The 20,635-nt window shown below is 39.9% G+C and overlaps 10 protein-coding genes across 10 annotated transcripts; 4 read left to right on the top strand and 6 right to left on the bottom strand.

The window, feature by feature from the left end:
* Positions 1–6,632: 6,632 nt before the first annotated feature.
* Positions 6,633–7,332, bottom strand: GCK72_006080 (uncharacterized protein; the record flags this gene model as incomplete). The annotated part of the gene is made up of 3 exons (XM_003109032.2): positions 6,633–6,791; positions 6,841–7,233; positions 7,282–7,332. The coding sequence occupies 3 exons, from the start codon at positions 7,330–7,332 to the stop codon at positions 6,633–6,635; spliced, it is 603 nt and encodes a 200-aa protein (XP_003109080.2).
* Positions 7,333–7,644: 312 nt separating this feature from the next.
* Positions 7,645–8,463, bottom strand: GCK72_006081 (uncharacterized protein; the record flags this gene model as incomplete). Its single annotated transcript, XM_003108969.2, has 3 exons — positions 7,645–7,866; positions 7,912–8,119; positions 8,165–8,463. 3 exons carry the CDS (start codon positions 8,461–8,463, stop codon positions 7,645–7,647), a joined length of 729 nt encoding a protein of 242 aa, XP_003109017.1.
* An 80-nt stretch (positions 8,464–8,543) lies between these two features.
* Positions 8,544–8,857, bottom strand: GCK72_006082 (uncharacterized protein; the record flags this gene model as incomplete). The annotated part of the gene is made up of 2 exons (XM_053725469.1): positions 8,544–8,699; positions 8,774–8,857. 2 exons carry the CDS (start codon positions 8,855–8,857, stop codon positions 8,544–8,546), a joined length of 240 nt encoding a protein of 79 aa, XP_053589663.1.
* Positions 8,858–9,234: 377 nt separating this feature from the next.
* GCK72_006083 (uncharacterized protein) lies at positions 9,235–10,887 on the top strand (the record flags this gene model as incomplete). Its single annotated transcript, XM_003108809.2, has 4 exons — positions 9,235–9,267; positions 9,318–9,410; positions 9,600–10,412; positions 10,507–10,887. 4 exons carry the CDS (start codon positions 9,235–9,237, stop codon positions 10,885–10,887), a joined length of 1,320 nt encoding a protein of 439 aa, XP_003108857.2.
* Positions 10,888–10,925: 38 nt separating this feature from the next.
* GCK72_006084 (uncharacterized protein) lies at positions 10,926–11,909 on the bottom strand (the record flags this gene model as incomplete). Its single annotated transcript, XM_003109001.2, has 2 exons — positions 10,926–11,790; positions 11,839–11,909. 2 exons carry the CDS (start codon positions 11,907–11,909, stop codon positions 10,926–10,928), a joined length of 936 nt encoding a protein of 311 aa, XP_003109049.1.
* Positions 11,910–12,386: 477 nt separating this feature from the next.
* On the top strand, positions 12,387–13,250 carry GCK72_006085 (uncharacterized protein; the record flags this gene model as incomplete). The annotated part of the gene is made up of 3 exons (XM_053725470.1): positions 12,387–12,709; positions 12,760–13,000; positions 13,047–13,250. The coding sequence occupies 3 exons, from the start codon at positions 12,387–12,389 to the stop codon at positions 13,248–13,250; spliced, it is 768 nt and encodes a 255-aa protein (XP_053589664.1).
* Positions 13,251–13,516: 266 nt separating this feature from the next.
* On the top strand, positions 13,517–18,194 carry GCK72_006086 (uncharacterized protein; the record flags this gene model as incomplete). The annotated part of the gene is made up of 10 exons (XM_003108949.2): positions 13,517–13,672; positions 13,718–14,178; positions 14,222–15,019; positions 15,068–15,494; positions 15,551–15,674; positions 15,723–15,829; positions 15,883–16,360; positions 17,199–17,294; positions 17,341–17,579; positions 17,733–18,194. 10 exons carry the CDS (start codon positions 13,517–13,519, stop codon positions 18,192–18,194), a joined length of 3,348 nt encoding a protein of 1,115 aa, XP_003108997.2.
* A 270-nt stretch (positions 18,195–18,464) lies between these two features.
* On the bottom strand, positions 18,465–19,645 carry GCK72_006087 (uncharacterized protein; the record flags this gene model as incomplete). Its single annotated transcript, XM_003108816.2, has 6 exons — positions 18,465–18,545; positions 18,594–18,741; positions 18,793–18,882; positions 18,927–19,015; positions 19,062–19,188; positions 19,479–19,645. 6 exons carry the CDS (start codon positions 19,643–19,645, stop codon positions 18,465–18,467), a joined length of 702 nt encoding a protein of 233 aa, XP_003108864.2.
* GCK72_006088 (uncharacterized protein) lies at positions 19,389–19,821 on the top strand (the record flags this gene model as incomplete). The annotated part of the gene is made up of 2 exons (XM_003108787.2): positions 19,389–19,637; positions 19,687–19,821. 2 exons carry the CDS (start codon positions 19,389–19,391, stop codon positions 19,819–19,821), a joined length of 384 nt encoding a protein of 127 aa, XP_003108835.1.
* Positions 19,822–19,849: 28 nt separating this feature from the next.
* On the bottom strand, positions 19,850–20,615 carry GCK72_006089 (uncharacterized protein; the record flags this gene model as incomplete). Its single annotated transcript, XM_003108852.2, has 3 exons — positions 19,850–20,079; positions 20,129–20,300; positions 20,346–20,615. The coding sequence occupies 3 exons, from the start codon at positions 20,613–20,615 to the stop codon at positions 19,850–19,852; spliced, it is 672 nt and encodes a 223-aa protein (XP_003108900.1).
* Between the last annotated feature and the right edge of the window lie 20 nt (positions 20,616–20,635).

Raw genomic sequence — 20,635 nt, forward strand, 5'->3', positions numbered from 1 at the left:
ACGTGGTGGTCCTCCCGGTGGTCCATGCGGATAGCTACCGGGTTGTCCGTTTGTATGACCTCCTGGTGGTCCATGCGGATGACCTCCTCGACCTCGAGGCGAATCTAAAACGGATCAAGGTTTAAAATTTGAGAATGTTTTTTTTTTCGAAATGACTATATTGGCATTTAATTTTTGGGGTACAGCAATTTTAGGGTACAACAGGGTACAACTGATTTTAGGGTACAACTTTCGTCATTTTAGGGTACAACTTTCATAATTTTAGGGTACAAAACTGAAATGGTACAAAAATTTTAGGGCACAACTATTTTGGGGTACAAACTTCTGATAATTTTAGGGTACAACTGAATACAATTTTAGGGTACAACCAATATAATTTTAGGGCACAACTAATTTTTGTTGCTAGTTATCGAAATTTTGAGATTTCCTGAAAAGTTTGATCCTAGGGTACATAGAATCAGAGACTACAGTGAACCATAAAGTAAATCGAGGAGCTATAATTATGAGGTACATCCATAGAGTAAATTATATTGGTTGTACCCTAAAATTGTATTCAGTTGTACCCTAAAATTATCAGAAGTTTGTACCCCAAAATAGTTGAGCCCTAAAATTTTTGTACCCTTTCAGTTTTGTACCCTAAAATTATGAAAGTTGTACCCTAAAATCAGTTGTACCCTGTTGTACCCTAAAATTGTTGTACCCTAAAAATTAAATGCCGACTATATTCGAACATTTGATCATTGTACTACATTTTCAGACTTGAAGACAGTTACCTTGAAAGAACGATGGTTGACCTTGACCTGGTCCACCTCCTCTTGGTGGGAAGCCTCCTCTCATTGGTGGTCCTCCCATCAGTGACGGCGGCATGCCTCGTCCCGGTGATGGTCCACCACGGAACATTGGAGGTCCTCCTCGCATTGGTGGGGCACCTCTCATTGGAGGAGCTCCTCTCATTGGTGGAGTTCCTCGCATTGGCGGAGTTCCTCGCATTGGTGGAACACCTCTCATTGGTGGAGCGCCTCGCATTGGTGGTCCTCCTCTGAATTGCGGATGCATTCCCCTGAGTGGTGGTCCACCTCGTCCTCGCATCATACCAGGTGGAGGCATACCATGAGGAGGCATACCATGAGGTGACATCCCACGTTGTGGTGGTATTCCTCCGCGCCATGGGCCGTCTTGTCCTCGCAACGAATGTGGAGACGCTCCGTAAGATGGTGGAGTTTCTGATCTTCTATCATTTCTAAACGTCTCATCTTCCTTGTTCAGGTCTTCATTAAATGCAAGTGGTTTCTTCTTTTCATCAGTTGGTAATGGAGGCGGGGGTGGCGGGCATATCATTGCAGCAGAAAACATTGGAGGAGGTGGTGGAACTGGAAGTGGTACACACGCGGGAGTTCTGCTTACTGATGACGGAGGAGGCGGTGGTGGAACATACATATTATCTGAAGGAGGAGGGGGTGGTGGTCTTGGGGGAGACGGAGAAGAGCTTCTACTCGATGAACCGTTGTCGGAATCAGATCCTGACGAAACATCCATCTGTTCACTACTTTTTCTTTGTCTGGCCCGTGTGTTTCGCTTGTTTCTTCTTTTCGAGTCAGAAACTGGAGGTAGAGGTGGAGGTGGCGGTCCTGAAAAAAGAGTAATGCGTACACTTTTATCTAGCGCTCGAAATGGAACGAGTTGGGACGTCCCGCCTCCCGGATTGTCATAAAACGTTTAAAAATAAACGTATATTTTTGAAACTTTGGGAATCGCGTCTCCAGCTATGTCTTCAGATTCTGTGAAAGTTTCATAATTCTACGACAAAAACAGACAGTTTTCCGAAATTCCCCGAAAAAAGAGGGACGTCCCATTTCGAGCGCTACTCTTAACTATGTAGAAGATTAAATATTTTAGACAAAACCCCTTCGAAGACTGACCTTGAGGTGTATCAACTTCTTGAGTTGGCAGAGGATTAGCAAGAGGAGGTAGGTGAGGTTGAGCATTGAGAGGGCTCAGATTCCTTATTTCAAACATTTGCATCTCCCTATTTTCACGAGTTTTCTCGTTACGATATGCTTCATTTTGTGGTGGTAATGGTGGTCTATTTCCGTTTCTTTTTGCACTGTTTCTTGCCTCCATCGCATCCATATCTCTCATAAATCTTCTCTCCATCTCGATCCGTCTTTCCATTTCCATTAACTTTCTCATATCCTCTTCGAGTGATTGGCTTGTCATCACATTTGAAGCAAGATGTGAATTATCTCTGACATGCCCTGGCCCAGATGGACGCAAAAGTTCCTGAGGAATCGGTGCAACCATTCCACGTCGGATAGCGTCTGCCACTATTTCGTTATCAGACATTCCAAGACCTTCCAGGAATGACGGTTGTGTTGGTTTGACTGGTGGCGGTGGTGGAACAGGAGGAGCATGAACGAATGAAGAAGTAATTGGAGGTGGTGCTGCTACAGGAATTATATGAGCTGGCATTGGAGTTACGTATGAAGACGATTCGGGAGCAGAAGCATGATTGACGACGGGTTGTGATGCCGTTGTTTGTGACGAAGTTGGAATATCCGTTGTAGTATATGTCGGAGCTGTTTCTGACATTATTGGAGGTGGGTGACTAAAATCATGTTTCGATTGTGTTGAAACGGGACTTTCTGCTCCATTCTCATGTTCTTCTGCAGTAATTGGTTCCACGGGATCTTCGTTATGTTTTTGTTTGTTCTTTTCCGCCTTTTTCGCAGCTTTTTCTTCGTCTATTTTTTTCTGTATCAACGCCTTAATTCTATCTTTGTCATCTTCCGAAACATCCGGGTCTCCCATAAAGTCTTTTGCCGATGCCACGATTTCTTCTGAAAAAAAAAACCACATTATGAATTCAAACAGTATGTTTTTACTTACTAATTTGTTTAGCACTATTGACAATTTGCAAAATGAAATGTACTTTTTTCGCTGCCAGATCTTCGGCACTATCAGCTACAACCTCTTTAGTTTGAACTGATGATCCATTTGATTTGAAATCAGGTTCTATCGGCTCTTCACTTTTATTTACATTGTCTTCTAAAACTTCAGGTGTTTTTCTGTTTCCAGATATTTCATCCCGGTCGTTTGTTTGTCTCCAAGAAGTTTGCATCAACTTCTCTCGCTCTATTCGAAGCAGTTGAGTCGTCATTTCCTGATCACTGACTCGAACAGAATATTGAAAACGTTCTGCGAATTTGGGGCGGAGAACAACAATCAGCATGAAGCAACTTTCCATCGTACCAATATTGTATTTTACGGGAGCGAATGTATCTGAAAGCATAATGAAATTGATATGAACTTCCAAAACAAGCTCACCATGTAAGATTTCTGATCCTCGATGTGGAAATAAAAACAACGATAGAATCTCGTTACCAGTTGGAAAATTCAATTGATAAACCCATTCTGAGTCCAAATTGAAATCCAAAATTTTTTGATAAGTTTTTGATGTTCCTGTAGCGGTCAGCTTCAAAACTGCAAATGCGCAAGATCGAGTTTCATTCATGGCATTATTCGATTCTATTAAAAACTCTTGAATTTTACGAGGACTGTGCAATTTAAATGTCTGTTCTCCTATATTACGTTCAAAAAGACGAAACATAGGGCGATTTTCGTCGGTCTGCGCAAAAATCGGTGTTGCAATCGAGTCAAATGGTGCCTCAGCCATGACGATTCGGATAGGTAGTTCCCAATTATCCGATAGTTTTTCTACATCATCCTGTCTTTTTGATTGCTTTTCAACCATCGGTTCATTTCTAATCGTCTCTGAAGTTCCCTCGAAATCATAAACTGGCGAAATTCCTGAATCGCCATAACCATCGTCATCATCAAGCTCCTGATCTCTTTCTTCTCTCCTCCGTTGTCTCTGATTTTCCCATGCTTCTCGTTCTTCTATCACTTTTCTTTTCTTAGCCTCTTCCATTCGTTTATTTCGTTCTATTTCATCTGTACGCATAGCTTCTCGAAGTTCTCGAGTTCTTTCCCTTCGTTCTTTCAGTTCCCGTTCTTCTTCCTGTTTTCGTAATTTTTCCTGAGCCTCCGCCAACTGCTTAGCTTGGCAAGTCTTGCAGGTCTTAGAGAAGGCGTGTGACATATGTTCAGCAGTTGTGTCTCGAGTGTCATCACCAATGATAGAATCGAGAGGCTGAAAGTACAAGAATTTTTGTAACTCATACTTTTAACTATGAAAAAAAATTTGTTTTTTGAGAACATTTTTAAAAGTTGCTTGACGCAAAACACGAAAGTTCTGACAAATCTCATAGAAACCAATGCAAAGCTAAATAAGTTATGAAACTCACATTTCGTGGCGCATTCGGTCTCCTTTTTGCTTGGATTGGAATTCCAATCGGTTTCCTCTTCCAGCAGATCGGATTTCTCAATGAATTCGGATCCATGGAGGTTAGTTTCTCAACAGTAAGATGCTTTAAGACAACGCCTGTTATGAATTCTCTCGCACTATCAATCCCGAAGTTGTGGCAAAACTGTTGTTTCCAAGCTTTATATTTTGGATTGTAGCTATCACGATCATACTTCATAAAAAGCTTTCCTTCGATTTGCTCAACGAGATCTTTCATTTCTTTCCTATCGACTCCTTTCATTTTCATCCTCTCCACTCCTGACATAATCGCGGCTTCCATTTGTGACTTAGCAGCTTGTCGCAGGGAATCCACAGTTTCAGGTTTCTTTTTTGGTATAGGCTTCGACAATGCAGCTAATTTTCTTTCCCTATCGTTTGCTTTTTCTTTTTCCATTTCTTTCACTTTTTGTCGTTCTAATTCCTTTTTCTTAAGAACTTCCGGTTTTATCGGTTCTGGACCTTCTTTGGGATCTACACGAAGTGGCATCCAGTGAGGGGAAAGAAGAAAAAAAGAAACAAGTTCGCGGCTGTAAACACCAGCTGTTACTGTTTCTCCGGTCATTGAATTTATCACTGTGGCTGTTTCACCTTCCTGGTCCTGTAAAATTATTGGAATCGAATTGATTTTTGTGTTATTTTGTGTTAAACTCACCCGTGTTGTGCTATCTACTTTTCCTGCTATACACTTCACCGAACAATACAAACTGTTGGCGCCTAAATATTTCTTCCACACTTCATCGGGCACAGAGGATAACCATTTACTGCAGTATACACATCTACTGAAAGAAGCAAGATTTGAGTATTATATAAATACTTACAGAAAAACAAACCTTTTTAGATGAGCGTTGCTGGGTGTCTCATTTATCGGAGGTGTCCACTTCTTACGAGCTTCTTGATAAAGAGCTGACATTGGGCTGCAAATGTTTTTTTTTTCATTTGAAAAATATTCATGATTTAACAAACGTTTGATATGTCAACAAGAATGGGCAAACTTCTGAATCACATGTGAGCAGTTGTTCTTCGGGAAATGAATTCAACTCAATGATATGGGAATCTGGTTCGCCATACTCTTTCAGCAGTTTACGCTCATCAAGAAAATCATTGAATTCTCTCAACTCAGTTAACGGCGTTGTGAAACAATTGTACTCTGCCATTAGCTGTTTTCGAGATTTCCCTCTACAATCGGTATGTTGGAAGTGTAATGGATTGTATTCTGAGGAATTGGAAGAAGACGGTTGGTGAGATGAATCTCGACGTCTACGTCTGGAAAATTTGAAGTTTTTAATGTATTCGTTGACAAAAGTATATTAACTATAAGTGATCAACACTACTCACGTTTCGTCTTCATCACTGTCAGCTTTTCTCGTCGATATTCTAACTTCATCATCGCTATCCACAATCACTTCTTTCTTTTTCTTTTTCCGTTCAACTTCTGCTTCAGCCTCTCTCTTTCTTCGTTTAGAAGCTGCATCTTCAGCCTTTCGGTGTCTTTCTTCTTCATCTTTCCTTTTTTGTTTCTCTTGTTTGGCCTTTTTGCGTTCTTCCTTTGCCTTCCTCTCATCTTCCTTCTCTTTCTTAAGTTTAGCTTTCATTTGTGCTTCTTTTTCCTGCCTCTCTTTTGCCTTGGCCTTTTCTTTCTCCTTCTTCGCACTTGCTGCTGAACTATCTCCAGTGGAATCTGTATTTTTATTCTTTCTGGAGAAAACAACATCCGATTCAGAGCCAGAACCATCTAAAGCTTTCGATGTTGTTGGTTCAGCATCTTCTGCCTTGTCCCTTTTTCGACGTTTGTCTTTTGTCTTCAAGGGTGATTCCAACTCTTTATCTTCTGAAATTGTCAATGTTTCCTCTTATTCATTACACAGGTTGATTTACCATGCTTGCGTTTTTTATCTTCTTTTCTATTCCTCTTTTTACTTGGACTTAGTAGTTGATTCATCAGTGATAAAGCGAAAGGAGCCTGTAATTTTTTGAATAGCTATTTTTCAGTCCCAAAGAACTAACCGATGTAATGACCGCATTTTTCAACAACTCTCCTCTTTCACGATCAACTACTCTCAAATTTCCAGACTGCCTATGCTGGTCAGGTTCTGATTCCATTTTAACTGAAAAAAGCAGCTAAGAAGGGCACAAAGAGTGAAAAAGGTATGATAAAATCGTGGACAAACGATGGACTTCATGAAAGCGATCAAAAGGAAAGAAAAATTTATACATTGAACCCGTAAAATATTCAGAAATGACAGTTAAATGATCTAATTGATAATTGCAACTAATCAGAATCTGAGAATGACGACACTGATTCGCCTGATGATTCGTATCCGGCAGACTTCGAGATTTGTGATCGGGATGGTTCGTCGCCTCTCTTTAAGATTGAAGAATCAATGCCTTCGGATTCCATTTTTTGAATCACACCTGCTTCCGGGACACCCTATAAAAACAAAAATCAAGTGAACAAATAGTAACAATGGAGTACATACCATTTTTAGCATTTTGAAGTATTTATTATATTCAGGATCGTCTTTGATCAAAATGGCGGGAGCAGATTCAACTAATTCGGTATTTTCTTCAGAAACACGAGGAATTATTGGTAAGGGGGACGTTGTCGTTGCCGCAGTTTTGGTTTGTTCAATAGCAGAGCCATCTGATGTGGTTGGAGTGAACTGTACAGCTTCGGTGCATTTTTCTTCAATAGTAACCGTTGCTAATTTTGCTTCCATTAACCGAAGTTTTCGATCAGCTGTATCAAGTGTTTTTTCGGCTCTCTCGAGGACGTCTTCCATTTTATTTCCAAAATTGTTCAGAATTTCTGTCATTTTCAGAATCAAACAATTGAAAGTGACGGCAGTTCTGTGATGGTCGAGAGGAGGAACCTGAACCGGTTTTTCATCATTCCTTTGATTCAGATGCGTTATTTATACCTTATTCAAGTCAATCTCTGGCTTGAGATGTTGATTTGAAGTTGTGCTCATTACACTTATGATCTAAATTTTTCAAATTACAATTTCAAATTAAAAGAAAGCTACAGATTGGTAACAGATATCGATATAGTTCAAAACCATGGATACACTTATCTTAAAATACACAATACACTTTTATCAGCAGTTTTATGATGTGAAATTGAAAATTTAGTAGAAATGATATACTGTGAATAAAACATAAAAATGATCACAAAAGAGCATCGAAAGTGTGATATTGCAGTAGGAAAGTGAGACAAGCCGCCAGGGCCCAAAGAGAAAAAATAGAAAAATAAGGAGTATAATGACACTTAAACGGATGAATTATTAGTCACAGAGATCGACAACACGAATTTCCTCTATGCGTTCTATTTCACCAGTCAGTATCGGGTGTGGAATATGACGAGGTGTACTTTGAAGTGAACTGTCACTGCTGCAAACGGGCGAACGATCGAGAACTGATCCAAGATTTAACGGTGGGAGACGGTCTTCTGGGATAAGTATCTCGTTAAGCGTTTCTACCATTGGTACTATATTTTCAAGAAGTATCTGAAAATGACAATTTTGATTAGAACACACGCATAAACAGTATACCTGGATTCTACAGATGTCATCGTGTAATTTGTTGAGACCAGTTAAAGCAGCTACAAACCCGTCGTGTTGAGATTTATGAGCTCTTGTTTCTTCGATCAGTCGAATCATTTTTGCTTCTACACTTTTACAATTCGCAGGAATTTTTGCTTGATCCGCTGCTACTGCTTTCGCATTTAAAGCGAAATGTTCTTGTAGACGAGTGGCAAGGCTAAAAGTTCGTCAAATTGTATTTTATCGAAAGGGGAGCTTTTACCGGAAAAATGGTCGCGAACTAATTTTTTGATGGGTGTAAGAAGCACCTTGATTTGATTGAGAATCTCGTTTGCCGATGACTGCTGGAATTACCGGTAAGAAACGTGGTATTTCAGAGAACCGCTTGTAAATTTCATCATCTTCTAATTTCTCTTGTGGAATATTGCCATCTTTTACTGTGACGATGCCTTTTGAACGTTTTGTACTGGATCGAGTTAAGAATGAAAAGGACGATTGCTGATTCGGAGGATTGGATGTGGAGGGTGGTCCAGATGAGGAGGCACTTTGTTCATTTCCCATCTGAAATTCACGTACAAATTTTTCGAACTTGTTCGTTTTTTGAAAAAATCTTTCGCATTCCAATCTAAACAAACCTTGATTTAGTTTTTTGAACCGGTGATACTCGGTCCCATTTGAATCTGATCTATTCCTGTCTCGCTCCAAGTGATGTTTGGATCGGCTGGTTGACGAGCGATAGTTGGGATTGAATCTGTTTCAACGTCAGGCTCGAATTCACGTGGGATTTGGATTTCGTTCTGAAAATTCATGTTGACAGCTTCGTTTTATTTCCATCGTTTAACGTATTTGATTGATTATTTTCAAAACGAACTTTTGGAAGTCTTTGGAAAATCCACTCTCTATCCCAATTGAGAAAAGTGTGATCGAGTCGAACTTCTGATGGAACGAACGACATACGACGACTTTCTTAGTTTGTAACCTTCCTCTGCAAGAATATTCTTGAAGAACAATCAAAATAACATATCTTGATACAGATATTGGCGTTAAACATTGAAATAATCAACAAGCATGTTCTTTAAGTTCGCAAGAAGCACAAAATATATTTTTAAAAGAGCATAAAATTGATTTAAATGAGCATAAAATTGAAAAATTCAATAATGAGAAAGTCCGCTCTATTGGAAAATGGCCGACAAAGTCTTGACCGTGAAAATCCTAGTCCCCCGGCCGCCTTTCAAAATTTTTAAACGAATTTATTCTCGCGAAACCTATTTTGTTCTATTCTTCTGCTCCACATTATAGTTTTTAGTGCATGCACCGGTCATCAATTATGCGATGAACGGAGGGAAAAACGGATCGAAACTAAGCGTAAGATAATATTGATTTTTCATGTACATATTCACAACAGTTTTTTACAGTCTTTCAAAAACCTGAGACAAATTGGACATGGCGGATTCGGTGTTGTATATTCGGCAGAAAGAAATAATGGAGAGAAAGTGGCTATCAAAAAGGTAATTTCATTTTAATTTATTGCGGTTTCAAAATAACTTATAGCTATCACTGTTTGTAAAATTGATTTTTAATTCACTAGTGTATCCCTCGTTTCTAGTTTTTATTAAAAAATTTATATAAGCGGTGATTTCTTTCGGAATACCAGCGCATCTCTTCCAGTGACTATCATTCAGCTGAGTTCTTTTCAGATTGGAAAGGCTGCTCTGCCGAGCCGCGTTAAAGAAGAAATTGAAACGATGAAACGGCTCGATCATAGGAATATCGTTAAATTCTACGAATCTTTTGTCGATAACGATGATACCTATGTAGTAATGGAACTGTGCGAAGGTGGTTCTCTTATTGAGTTTGTAAAACGAAGAGGACCCCTCGATGACGCTACTGCCGTTCATATTCTCCGGCAGCTCATCGCAGCAGTGAAATTTATTCACAGTAAGAACATTATTCATCGTGATCTGTCAGCGGGAAACGTTTTCATAAAAGACGCTACAAAAGCGAAGATGACAGTTAAACTTGGCGATTTTGGTTTAGCCACTAGTCTTGAACATGGCGGAACAGCATGTACAATTGTTGGAACTCCCGGATACATTGCTCCACAAGTGTTCAATCAAAACTATAACCAATCCGCCGATGTCTATTCACTTGGAGCAGTTCTCTATACAATGCTAACTAAGTATCCTCCTCCAACAAATGGACCGCTGGATACAAGTGATTTAGCTAGAAGAAATAGGAGTGCAGCCGAGTTGGTGAAACGAATGATGGAGACAAACCCAAAAAGACGGATTGAGCTAAGAGAAATTGTTATGAGCGAATTCATGAAAGAAAACATGGATGAAGAAGGAAGATTCTCCAGGGAACATTCTAAAGATAGTAGACATCAGCTATCCAGAGAGCCCAGAATATCTTCAAGAGATGAACGTTCACAGGACAGAAGACCCCTACGATCATCAAGCCAGCCTGTGAATTCTGCTAGAATGACTCATAACCGTTTTGATCAAGAGAGGGTTAGTATTTTTCAGGTTATCTGTTAGATATTTATCTAAAACTTACGATCCTTTTCACATTGAGAGTTAAATCCGAAACAGTTTTAAATTTCAGATACACACAGCATCTCATGCCGGGAATTCTTCAGAGAACGATCGAGGAAGAGCGAGACAGCGAACGAGTGCTCGAGGCTTGGGGACAAGCGATGAAACTCAATCACGCGAACAAATTTGGCCGATTCGAATGGAACGTCTTGCTGGTCAGAGGCTACACACCGCTGGTGGACGATACATAATCGAGAGTGATAGTCGTTGCCGATTCGAAGTTGCCGGACAGCACGAAGTTGTTCTACGGATTCTAATCGTCGAGTATAATCGGTACCAACAAAAACAAACAGTCTGCGTTCATAAGATAAAGAACAGAGGCGAAAAATGTCGAAATGAGAGAGATGAGCTGATAGATGTATCTGAACCTCTTGCGGTGTATACAACGTAAGTAGAAACATATTTATTTTAATAAAAATAAGTAATTCACTAATATCCGGGGGCAGTTCTGGGTGTAGGACAGTGTTCGCATCCGCCTCCTGTTCCCGGTTCTCCTGGTGGTCCTGGTTGCCCAGGTCTCCCTGGTTGGCCGTCTTTTCCGTCTCTCCCCGGCTCCCCAGCTGGGCCTTGCTCTCCATCTTGCCCAGGGTTTCCTGGTGTTCCTGGAAGTCCATCTGGTCCTGGCAACCCGGGTGGTCCAGGTCTCCCTGGTGGGCCTTGAGCAACGTTGACTTCATCGCATTTTCCTGGCTCTCCGTTTTCTCCTGGTTGTCCTGGGTCTCCATCTTCTCCTGGCTCCCCATCCTCTCCCGGCTCTCCAGGTTGTCCGGGTAAGCCTGGAACTCCTGGTAGTCCATCTTTTCCATTGCGTCCCGATTGTCCTTTTGGTCCGACATTTCCGACAGGCCCTGGCGGACCAACTGGGCAATCATAACATGGAGCGGAAGCATCACGTCTTGGAGCTGCATCCTTAGCGTCGGTGCCATCTTCTCCATTCAGACCAGGCTTTCCGTCACGGCCGTCTCTTCCATCCTCTCCAGGAGGGCCTGGTGGTCCAGAAGGCCCAGTTTTACAAGAACAGCACTGACCTCCTGGAGATAATGAAGATTTGCTGCTACTGAAGCCAGACTCTCCATTGGGATTTAATTCGGAAAAATCATAGCCCGCTTGCTTCTTGACGATTATTCTCCTGCCTTTTATTCCTGATGCCGATTGCATTCTCTCGTATTGTATGAACAGGCCAACAGTTCTGTGGCGACAGAAATCAATTTCGCTGTGTAAATTAGTTTGAATGTGTTGCATGTAGTTATAGAGAAGTGGAATAGCGACGATGCAAGTTAGAGTAGAGACAGTACTGTAAGTATGATTTTGATTTGATCAAGAATTAATTGAATAAAATTACCTTATACAGATTCCTAGAAAAGCAACCTTTCGAAGCATGGATGCCTCATGATTTAGTTCCTTCTGATCCATACCTCGAAAATGAATATAAATGAATTGTCTGAGTCTTCTTTCAATAGTTCATCTTTTATATATAACATAATCTTATCTCCGATTGTTTTTTTTTACTTGAAGATCCGCTTCGAACTGAAATGTTTCACAAAATAGGGTACTTTTTACCGGCGCGCGCATATCTTCATGTCGTCTCTTTTCTCTTTCTGAAAGCTGCTTGTTTTTTTGTCTAACATGAAAACCTTATCAGTCGAGATCTCATTCACATGTTAATGTTCCGCAAAGCCTGTTTTGTTTATGCGGTTTGTATCGCATCGGCTACCGTTAGTTTTTCTACGGTTTTTTTTTCAAATTAGAAACCAAGTCAAATCCGGTTGAAAGATGTGTTTCATACCGCAAAAAGTCATGCATGCAAACTGAAAAATTATTTTTATTTTTGCTTTCAGGTTGTCGCAACTCTCCAAAGAAGTGCTAAACGATTACATAAGACTCCAGAAAATGATCGTTTCGAATATTGCTAGTAAAGTAGCAAAAATCACATTTCGCCGACCCTCACAATTTCCGGAGGCACATGCTCAACTTATGGAAAACGGTGATCTTCGAATAAAATTCCCACGGTCTGTGATTGTTCGGAAAAAGGACAACGGAGAAGTGTATAACTGTATTGATGGGCAGTCAAAAAATAGAGAAGTCGTCTCCGGATCGAAATTGATAAAAGTGAATGAAGTGTATAGTTATTTGACACAGTTTGAGAAATGTCTTCATGGTATGGACAACCGAATGATTTGCTTTCCGATTGTGTTCAGTGCAGGACCAGAAGTGTAAGCTATATATGAATGCACTGGCGTACAGGTTTATTTTTCGTTTTCAGGGCTGGGGCTTCTAATAATTCACCATCTTCGATGCTGCCATCTACTTCACAAGTTTCAAGGTTTCCATTCAGTAATATTTCGAGCAATCAACAATCACTGGTTCCGCATTCGGCTCCTTTTCTAACGAAACCAATATCATCAAGAACTTCTTCGACATTCAATACTCAACGAAGAGTGTCTACAGATGAGAACAGAGCACCAGTAGCAATTCAATCGAATAATAAGTATAAGTTTAAAATAGTGAGGAATTAACGAAGTAGGTTTCAAACCGTATGTGTTTTTGCAGGATCCCGCGACTTCCAAAATTACTTCAATGCAAGCACCAGATGGTCGTGTACTTCGTTGTTCCACCAGTACGGCAGATCAATTTATATTCACTGATCCCTCAATCCGCTCTGATAGTCAACGATTCAATCGAATTGGGCGGGTGCCTGAACGAGCTACAGAAATGTTTAATACACTATTGGACCGTATTAATACACAAAGATAAAATTAATGAAATTACCTTGTTTGAATTGGAATGTTCGCTCTTTTTCTGCCATTAAATGTTGTTTTTTGGAATAACTTATCCATTTTAAACTGATCTCATTTCATTTAAATCTTGCCGGTTAGTTTTATTTTCAATTATTCTAACTTCATAAAGAATTTTTTTCTAATCTCTACTTTTATATTTTGTTTTGGTTTTTCGCCATTGATTGTATACTTCGAAACTCGGTTTCATCACCTTTTTAATTGTTTATTAATTGTCGTTTTCAGATGGCTTACCGTTTCGGTAGAAGCAACTGGCAAGACTCTGATCGTCTGAACTTGATGAAAGTTTGTTTGAAACATGCATCTTGGAATGAAAGACTGATGGAACTGAGGACTATCTATGCGGAAGAAAAGTATCACCCTGCATATTTTACAGAACATGTAGGTACAAAAAGTTTTGAAACTTCCTCAATTTAAGATTTTCAGGCATGTCGCGATGAACTCGAACGAATTATAGCGCTACCAACGCCGAACGTTCGTATTGAAGTGTCACCAACGTTTTCGTACAGCAGAAAGCTTATAATGACCAAATGGGCTGAGTACTTTGAATCTGAAGTAAACAAGAAAAAAAGTGCGCAAACTGAGCTCAGTATGGTACAAGTTAGGAACAATTTGCGATTAATGCAGGAGGCGATGGATCCGAATGTATCTGAGGAGAGAAAAGCAGAAATTCTCGATATGCTCCTACTTGAAGTTGAAGATCAAAAAGATGATGGCTCCTTCAGAAGAATAGTTGGGTCGCTGACTACCGCAATGGAGGATATTTTGTTAGATTACGATGAAGAATCTAATTTTAAAACACTTGTGTTACCACCGACAAAAGAACCTGACGAGAATATGGAAGATGGAACTAGAGGATATCTGACTCCTACTCATTCAGCTTCCTCGTAAGTTCACATAAGTTTTTCATCACTTATATAGTATTTTCAGATTTGATATGAGTTTCTTCTCTCCACCACCGCCTCCAACGCCACAAAAACCCATGCGTACTATGCCTGAAGCTCTTCGTGACGCTGTTCCGCTTGCTGACCCTGAGCCGGAAGATGTCGTAATTGTTCCTCCTATTGCGGATTTACCAGATAATATTCTGGAACCAGCGACAACGCCGCCTAGAAGAGGGCTGAATGCTGGGCAAGTAGAAGATAAAGAGGGCTTAGCGGATAAAGTTGAAGCCGAAAGAGATGTAGGAAGCGTTGAAGACAGAAAAGCGGAACGAGATGAAGAATTACCAGGAAAAGAAGAAAAAGAAGTGGAACCAGAGCAAGAAGAAGTTCAAGAGCAGAAAGAGAAAAAAGATGATACTGAGGATGACAAGAATAACGTACAAGATGAAGATGAAGACGAAGAAATCTTAGACCAACCAACTCCTTCGAAAAAAGAAGTTATTCCAGCGCAACCAATTACCGAGTCTGAGGTTTCGCAGAAAGTTCATCAAAGTGATAGACCGCCTTCACCGATGGATGTAGATATGAAAGATATAAAAGAAGAAACGGAAGCTCAATCCCCATCAGATGAATCTCCATCTGAGCAAATCGTTTCTACACCTTCAAGTTCCTTGCGTTCTCGTGGTCGCCCAAGACTGCAGTCAAACGCAAGCTCCACCTCGACATCGAATAACACAAAGAAATCCGAAAAAGCGGAAGCTTCAAGAGATGAAACTCCAGAAGCGCAACTTTCTCAAGGCAAGAGGCGTGCACAAGACAGATCACAAGAACCCTCCACTAGCAGGTAAAGTTTCATCTAGTTTAGTTCTCGATTTAGCGTTTGATTTTTCAGTTCTGCCAAAAAGTCTAGAAGAGGGTCAGTACTTCCAATAAGCAGCCGTAAACAATCAAAAGACGGAGAAGAACCATCATTAATTGAAGTGTTTCGTCAGGGAGTGCAAACTGATATTGTTATCCGTAGAGCTGTTTCTGCTACTTTGAATCGTAAAAGAGCCCCTCAAGCTACTGAAGATCCAAAGCGTTCGGCGTCGAGTGCTTCATCTACAACCCCAATGAGAACAACATCGCCTACAGGACATCCAGCAAGAAACAGTTCTGTCGGTGGTTATGCGTTTTCAGATGTTGGAGTTCAGACTAACCTGAGAATTGAGATAGAAAAACATGAAGTTATCGAATTGAGAGTAGAATCGTGTCAATCCTTCCGTTCTATGCAAATTGACAGTAAGAACCCAATCATTGTTAATATGGAAACTTGTAACGTAAGTTTAGACTAAATATATATTGCAATATGAAGCAAGTGTTATGTTTTCTTTAGGAAATTGACATGGAGAACGCTAGACTTCATGAGAATAACGACGATATGGGAAAACGTCCGTCAAAGGCGGATGGAAGACGCGAAATTACGTTTATTATTGACTCAGATGATGCTACTGGACAACGTAAGAATTTCATATATTGATAGTAAATAATATATTTTCTTCTTGTAGAACTCATCGATGAAAAATCATTCCAAAAAGCTTCGATGGCCTTCGATGTTCCTGCTGGTTTGTCTCCAATCAAGCGTAGAGATAGGAACAAGGTGGAGAGCATGAAGGTAAAAATAATTGACTGCACTTTATTCCGGATTCTATTTTCAATATTCTTAAGGTCAAGTTACTCGCATTGCATCGTATCATTTATGATTGTGAATGGGCGGAGGCATTCAAAAGGCCTGTGCCTACAACTGAAGCAAAGTACGCTATTGGAGTGCTGGACCGTGTCGATCTGAGTTTGATAAAAAGAGAAATTGATTCCGGAAAGATTAATAATATCCCGCTCTTCTTACTGCGATGTTATCGTATGCTTTCGAATGCTGTGATGTTTAATGGCTATGATCATGATGTTTGCATTCAAGCTAAAAACATTGCCAAAGACATTATGCCGACTATTGGAGTCGAGCAAGCAGAAGAAAAACGCTTCGATAATATGAGCCCATCCGCTGGACCCAGTGAAGAACGTGACGTTCCCTCGAGCAGACCATCAATGGAACTAGATTCCTCCTCAACAATAAATGACTCTGAATCTTCCGGAATGAATAGTTCAAGACTTCAAAACGTTGAAGGAGCTGTATTGGCCAGTGGGGGCCGTAAGACAAAGAAAACGAAAAAGTGAATATTTTAATCTCTATTTTGTGCTATCGCTCATCTATTAATCAATGTCCAAGATTATTATTCTCCAGTTTATTGTATAACTATTGATTTTCTTCTTATCTTTTATATTTTCTCGCGGGGTACAACAAAAAACCTCGGAACTTTTTTCGGAAATTGTTTTTGGTTTTTTATCCACCCTCGCACAGGCCAATTTGAATTCCCAATTTTGTATGTTCTATTGATGTTTATGAATGAAAATGATCTGTCAAAATATTTGTTTCTCTGATGTCTATATGTAGTTTGCTCATATCATTATATTTTTAATTTCACTGGGATTTTCATCTTTGACATTAAAATGGAGAGGAAGTGACATCCTTTTCGTTTCATGCAAATAAAAAATCAATCCGAATCCAATTATGGTTTGAGGTACTGAAAGCGAAATTTTTACCCGTGTAAATATTTTTGAAATTTTTTTCGCTACTCGATACAAAAAATTATCCGCAACATCGCTCGCAGTATCCATTGCAAACCTACTCTAGAAGAGACGTATTTTTGAATTTATTGATTGCCGTGCCCTTCTAATAATAATATTATTTGTTATATCTCTGTTACTCAGTTTGAACGTTTACTCTTCATTTACAAATGCGCTGCTGCGTCGCGAATGCAAGACAAAAAATTATCCTCAACATCGCACGCAGTCTGTTGCAAACGTGTACTGGTAGAGACGCATATTCGAGTTTATTGATTGCCGTGCCCCCCTAATATTGATATTTATTATATCTCTGTTACTCCGTTTGAACGTTTATTCTTCATTTAATACTAATTTCTTTTTAGCAACCCCTACTAGCACAACACAATCCGAAATGGACGATCTTCAATTTGAGGACACAGGAAACTTACCGTTGCCTAGCACAATGCAGCAACATCTCCGTGAGTCATTTATGTTTGGCCTCGTCGCGTAATGTTTTGTTTTCAGAAATGAAACTCGGCAAGGCTACCGATATACAAAAGACTCCATCTCGTGGTGGTCTTGGAATGATAGTTAACGAATCGAAAACGCCAGGAGCCAGATCACTTCAGAGTTTGACATCTGCTCGGAAGGCAACGTCGTCAGTTATGAAAAAAACTGTTCCAACCAACATTGGATTCGAGATTTTCCAAGATGAACAAGAGGATATTGTTATGGAAGAACAACAACCGCTAAAACAAAAAGAGGTAGGTCGAATCTAGTTTTAGTCTTCCAAAAAAGTTTCTTTAATTGTTTTTTTTTCATTCACGGTTCAAAAGCAATTTTACATTTATTAAATTTTAATAGTCTCAACAAAGTGCTAAAGCATATTTGTAACTGTTCATTTGCTGAAGTTTCAGATCGAAAAAACGCCATGCTCGCCAATCGACACTGTTGACCGATACCAGAAATCAGATTCTTTATGTGATATTATTGCTGACGATATGCTCAATTGGTCAGATCAAGATGTTGTTCTTTTCGACGAGGAGCCTCGTAGTGATTTCATCGATCCGAAGGTTGTCGAAGCAGAAGAAATGGCAAAACTTGGAGTGGAAGAATGGGATGAGTATCCACCCATTGATACTGCTTCTAGAATTGCCGATGACTTCAATTACCCGATTAGTTTGGATGAGTTCAAATATGAGCCTGATGTCGAGTTGGAAGAGGGAGACTATCCACCCATTACTAATGCACAAGAAATTGAATGGAATCCTGAAGAATGGAAGAAAATTTCTGATCGTTTAATGGAATCGTCTTATGACGTTTATGATCTGATTGCTGAAGAAGCAGCAATTGCTGAAGACGCAGCTATTCCTATCTGAATCCAACTTTCTCTCTGGTTTTTATTCCCCTCTCTCATTCATTATTGACTTTCCAACTGATATTTTCACGCGATCTGACATACTTATATGTACGATAAATTTTATTTTGGAGTATCATTTATGTATATAAAGCAAACATTTATTCACTTTAGACAGTCAGGGTGAACAAGACAAACCCGAATTAAAATTAGAAAATTATGAAGAAGTGAGATCGATGCAATATAATATCCGTACTTAAATTATTGAAACTAAATTCCCTCGACTGTAAGGTTATCCGCTCAACCAGCTGCGAACAAACTCGTCTTTTTCGCATTGTGATTCCTCATCAAACCATTTCCAGATATCTTTATACTGAAATTTTGAATTGATTCTTTGAAATCTGGTGGAGCTCTAACTTACCGATTTGAAAGGTTCAGTTTCATTATCTTTACTTTTCCAAAGCAGTTCACAGACACGACACACACCGTTCCGATAACCTGGCGCATTCCATGGTGCCGATGTCCAAGTTCCTTTTTGACGCCAGTTAAAATATTCCGAATATGCTGTCCTATAAATTTGTTGCTCATCTTAAAATACAGAAACGAAGAAATAAACTTACATATTAGCTTCGAGAGCTCGGAGATGATTCGACATCTCTATGGGATTTTTGTAATCGTCCATTGCGATGAATGACTTCGGTGGAAGAATACTGAAATGAAGTATTTTGAGTGTTGTGTCACATGTATCACTCACTTTTTGTATACCCGACGTTTCATGACAATTGGAATACTCGGAACACTAATTCTATTCCAAATCTTCTCAGTGACATAGTCATTGCAAACCTGAAAAATTAGATTTTAAAGTTTTTTTTGGTGCGTATTGAATTACAGTATTCTCGATTGCAAGGTAGAATGGATATTGCTCGAAAACGTCGAGACACTCAACTCCTGGAGGACAAATTGATTTCAAACGCTCATCAGAAGCACATTTTCCACCGATTGTCACATTGATGTGCCTGGAAAAATATATGTTGAGGGATTGATATTGACAGGGTGATATCTACTATTTCTTAAACTTTTTCACGTGAAGTCTAACTTTTTTGATTATTTTTCTAGAAATCTAGAGCAAAGATCTGTGGCAAAGATAAGAGATGCCTATAAAAGAAGGAGAATCCGTCAGAAAACCCATCGAGTTGAACTCAATCAAAACAACGCCATGGCTCAATCCGTCCCACCAGGAGACATCCAAACCCAACCCAACGCCAAGATCGTTTTCAATGCCCCGTACGACGACAAGCACACCTACCACATCAAGGTGATCAACTCATCCGCTCGCCGTATCGGATACGGAATCAAGACGACCAACATGAAGCGTCTTGGAGTTGATCCACCATGTGGAGTCCTCGACCCAAAGGAGGCTGTCCTTCTTGCTGTGTCTTGCGATGCTTTTGCTTTCGGACAAGAGGTAATCATTTGAATTGAGTCGCATTTAACTCTCCATATTCCTATTGCAGGACACCAACAACGACCGTATCACTGTTGAGTGGACCAACACACCTGACGGAGCTGCCAAGCAATTCCGCCGTGAATGGTTCCAGGGAGACGGTATGGTTCGTCGCAAGAACCTCCCAATTGAGTACAACCCATAAATCCAATAAACACTTTTTATTATTCTACTTACTTTCCCAGCTCCTGAAGAGCAAGTTCTCGTTTAGATGTTGTATGACAATTCGAAATCAATCCGAATATTCCGCTTTTCGATTTCACGAGTCTTTTCGGTTGAACGTAGTAGCTTTGTACTTTGAATCCTCGGCTTTCTGCAATCTGAGTAGGTATCAGAAACGATCCATATTTATGAATTGCGTCTGAAGAGAAAAGATGAGTTGACGTCCAATTGAAGAAATTATCTGAAAATCAAAATATAAAATGATAAAATTGAGTGCGAGGTTTGATAACCTGGAACCGCGAACCGCCCACTGTTATCAGGAGTTTCCATCGAGTTGAAGACAAATATTTGATTGTCTTTCCTGGTCACTGGAAGGGGGAATCTCGAAAGATCAGCTGCATGGAAAACGACGGCGTCTGCTGAACTCAGCTGGTGGCGGTTGGTATCAATAACACACCGATCCTTCAAACATAAATATCACTAATGCATGTCTTATTTCAATCTCACGGTCAGGCCAGGACAATCGGAGAGCATTGTTGCAGGTACCGTCGCTCCGAAAACAGTAGTCCAATAGAGAATTCGCTTTGGAGCCAAATTTCCGAATCGACTACCGATTCTATCTTGCGAAACTGTCAGATATAGATGACGCTGTGGACGATGGATAGGGACATGAGTTCCGTCATCGTATCCGATGATTGAATATATCATATAAACTCCAACAAAGCAACAAATTGAAAGAAGCAAGTATCTATAAACGCTCGCCGGTCGAACCCTCATCTGAATTAATCACAATCAAT

Source organism: Caenorhabditis remanei, chromosome II (assembly GCF_010183535.1).
Source record: "Caenorhabditis remanei strain PX506 chromosome II, whole genome shotgun sequence".
Taxonomy (NCBI): domain Eukaryota; kingdom Metazoa; phylum Nematoda; class Chromadorea; order Rhabditida; family Rhabditidae; genus Caenorhabditis; species Caenorhabditis remanei.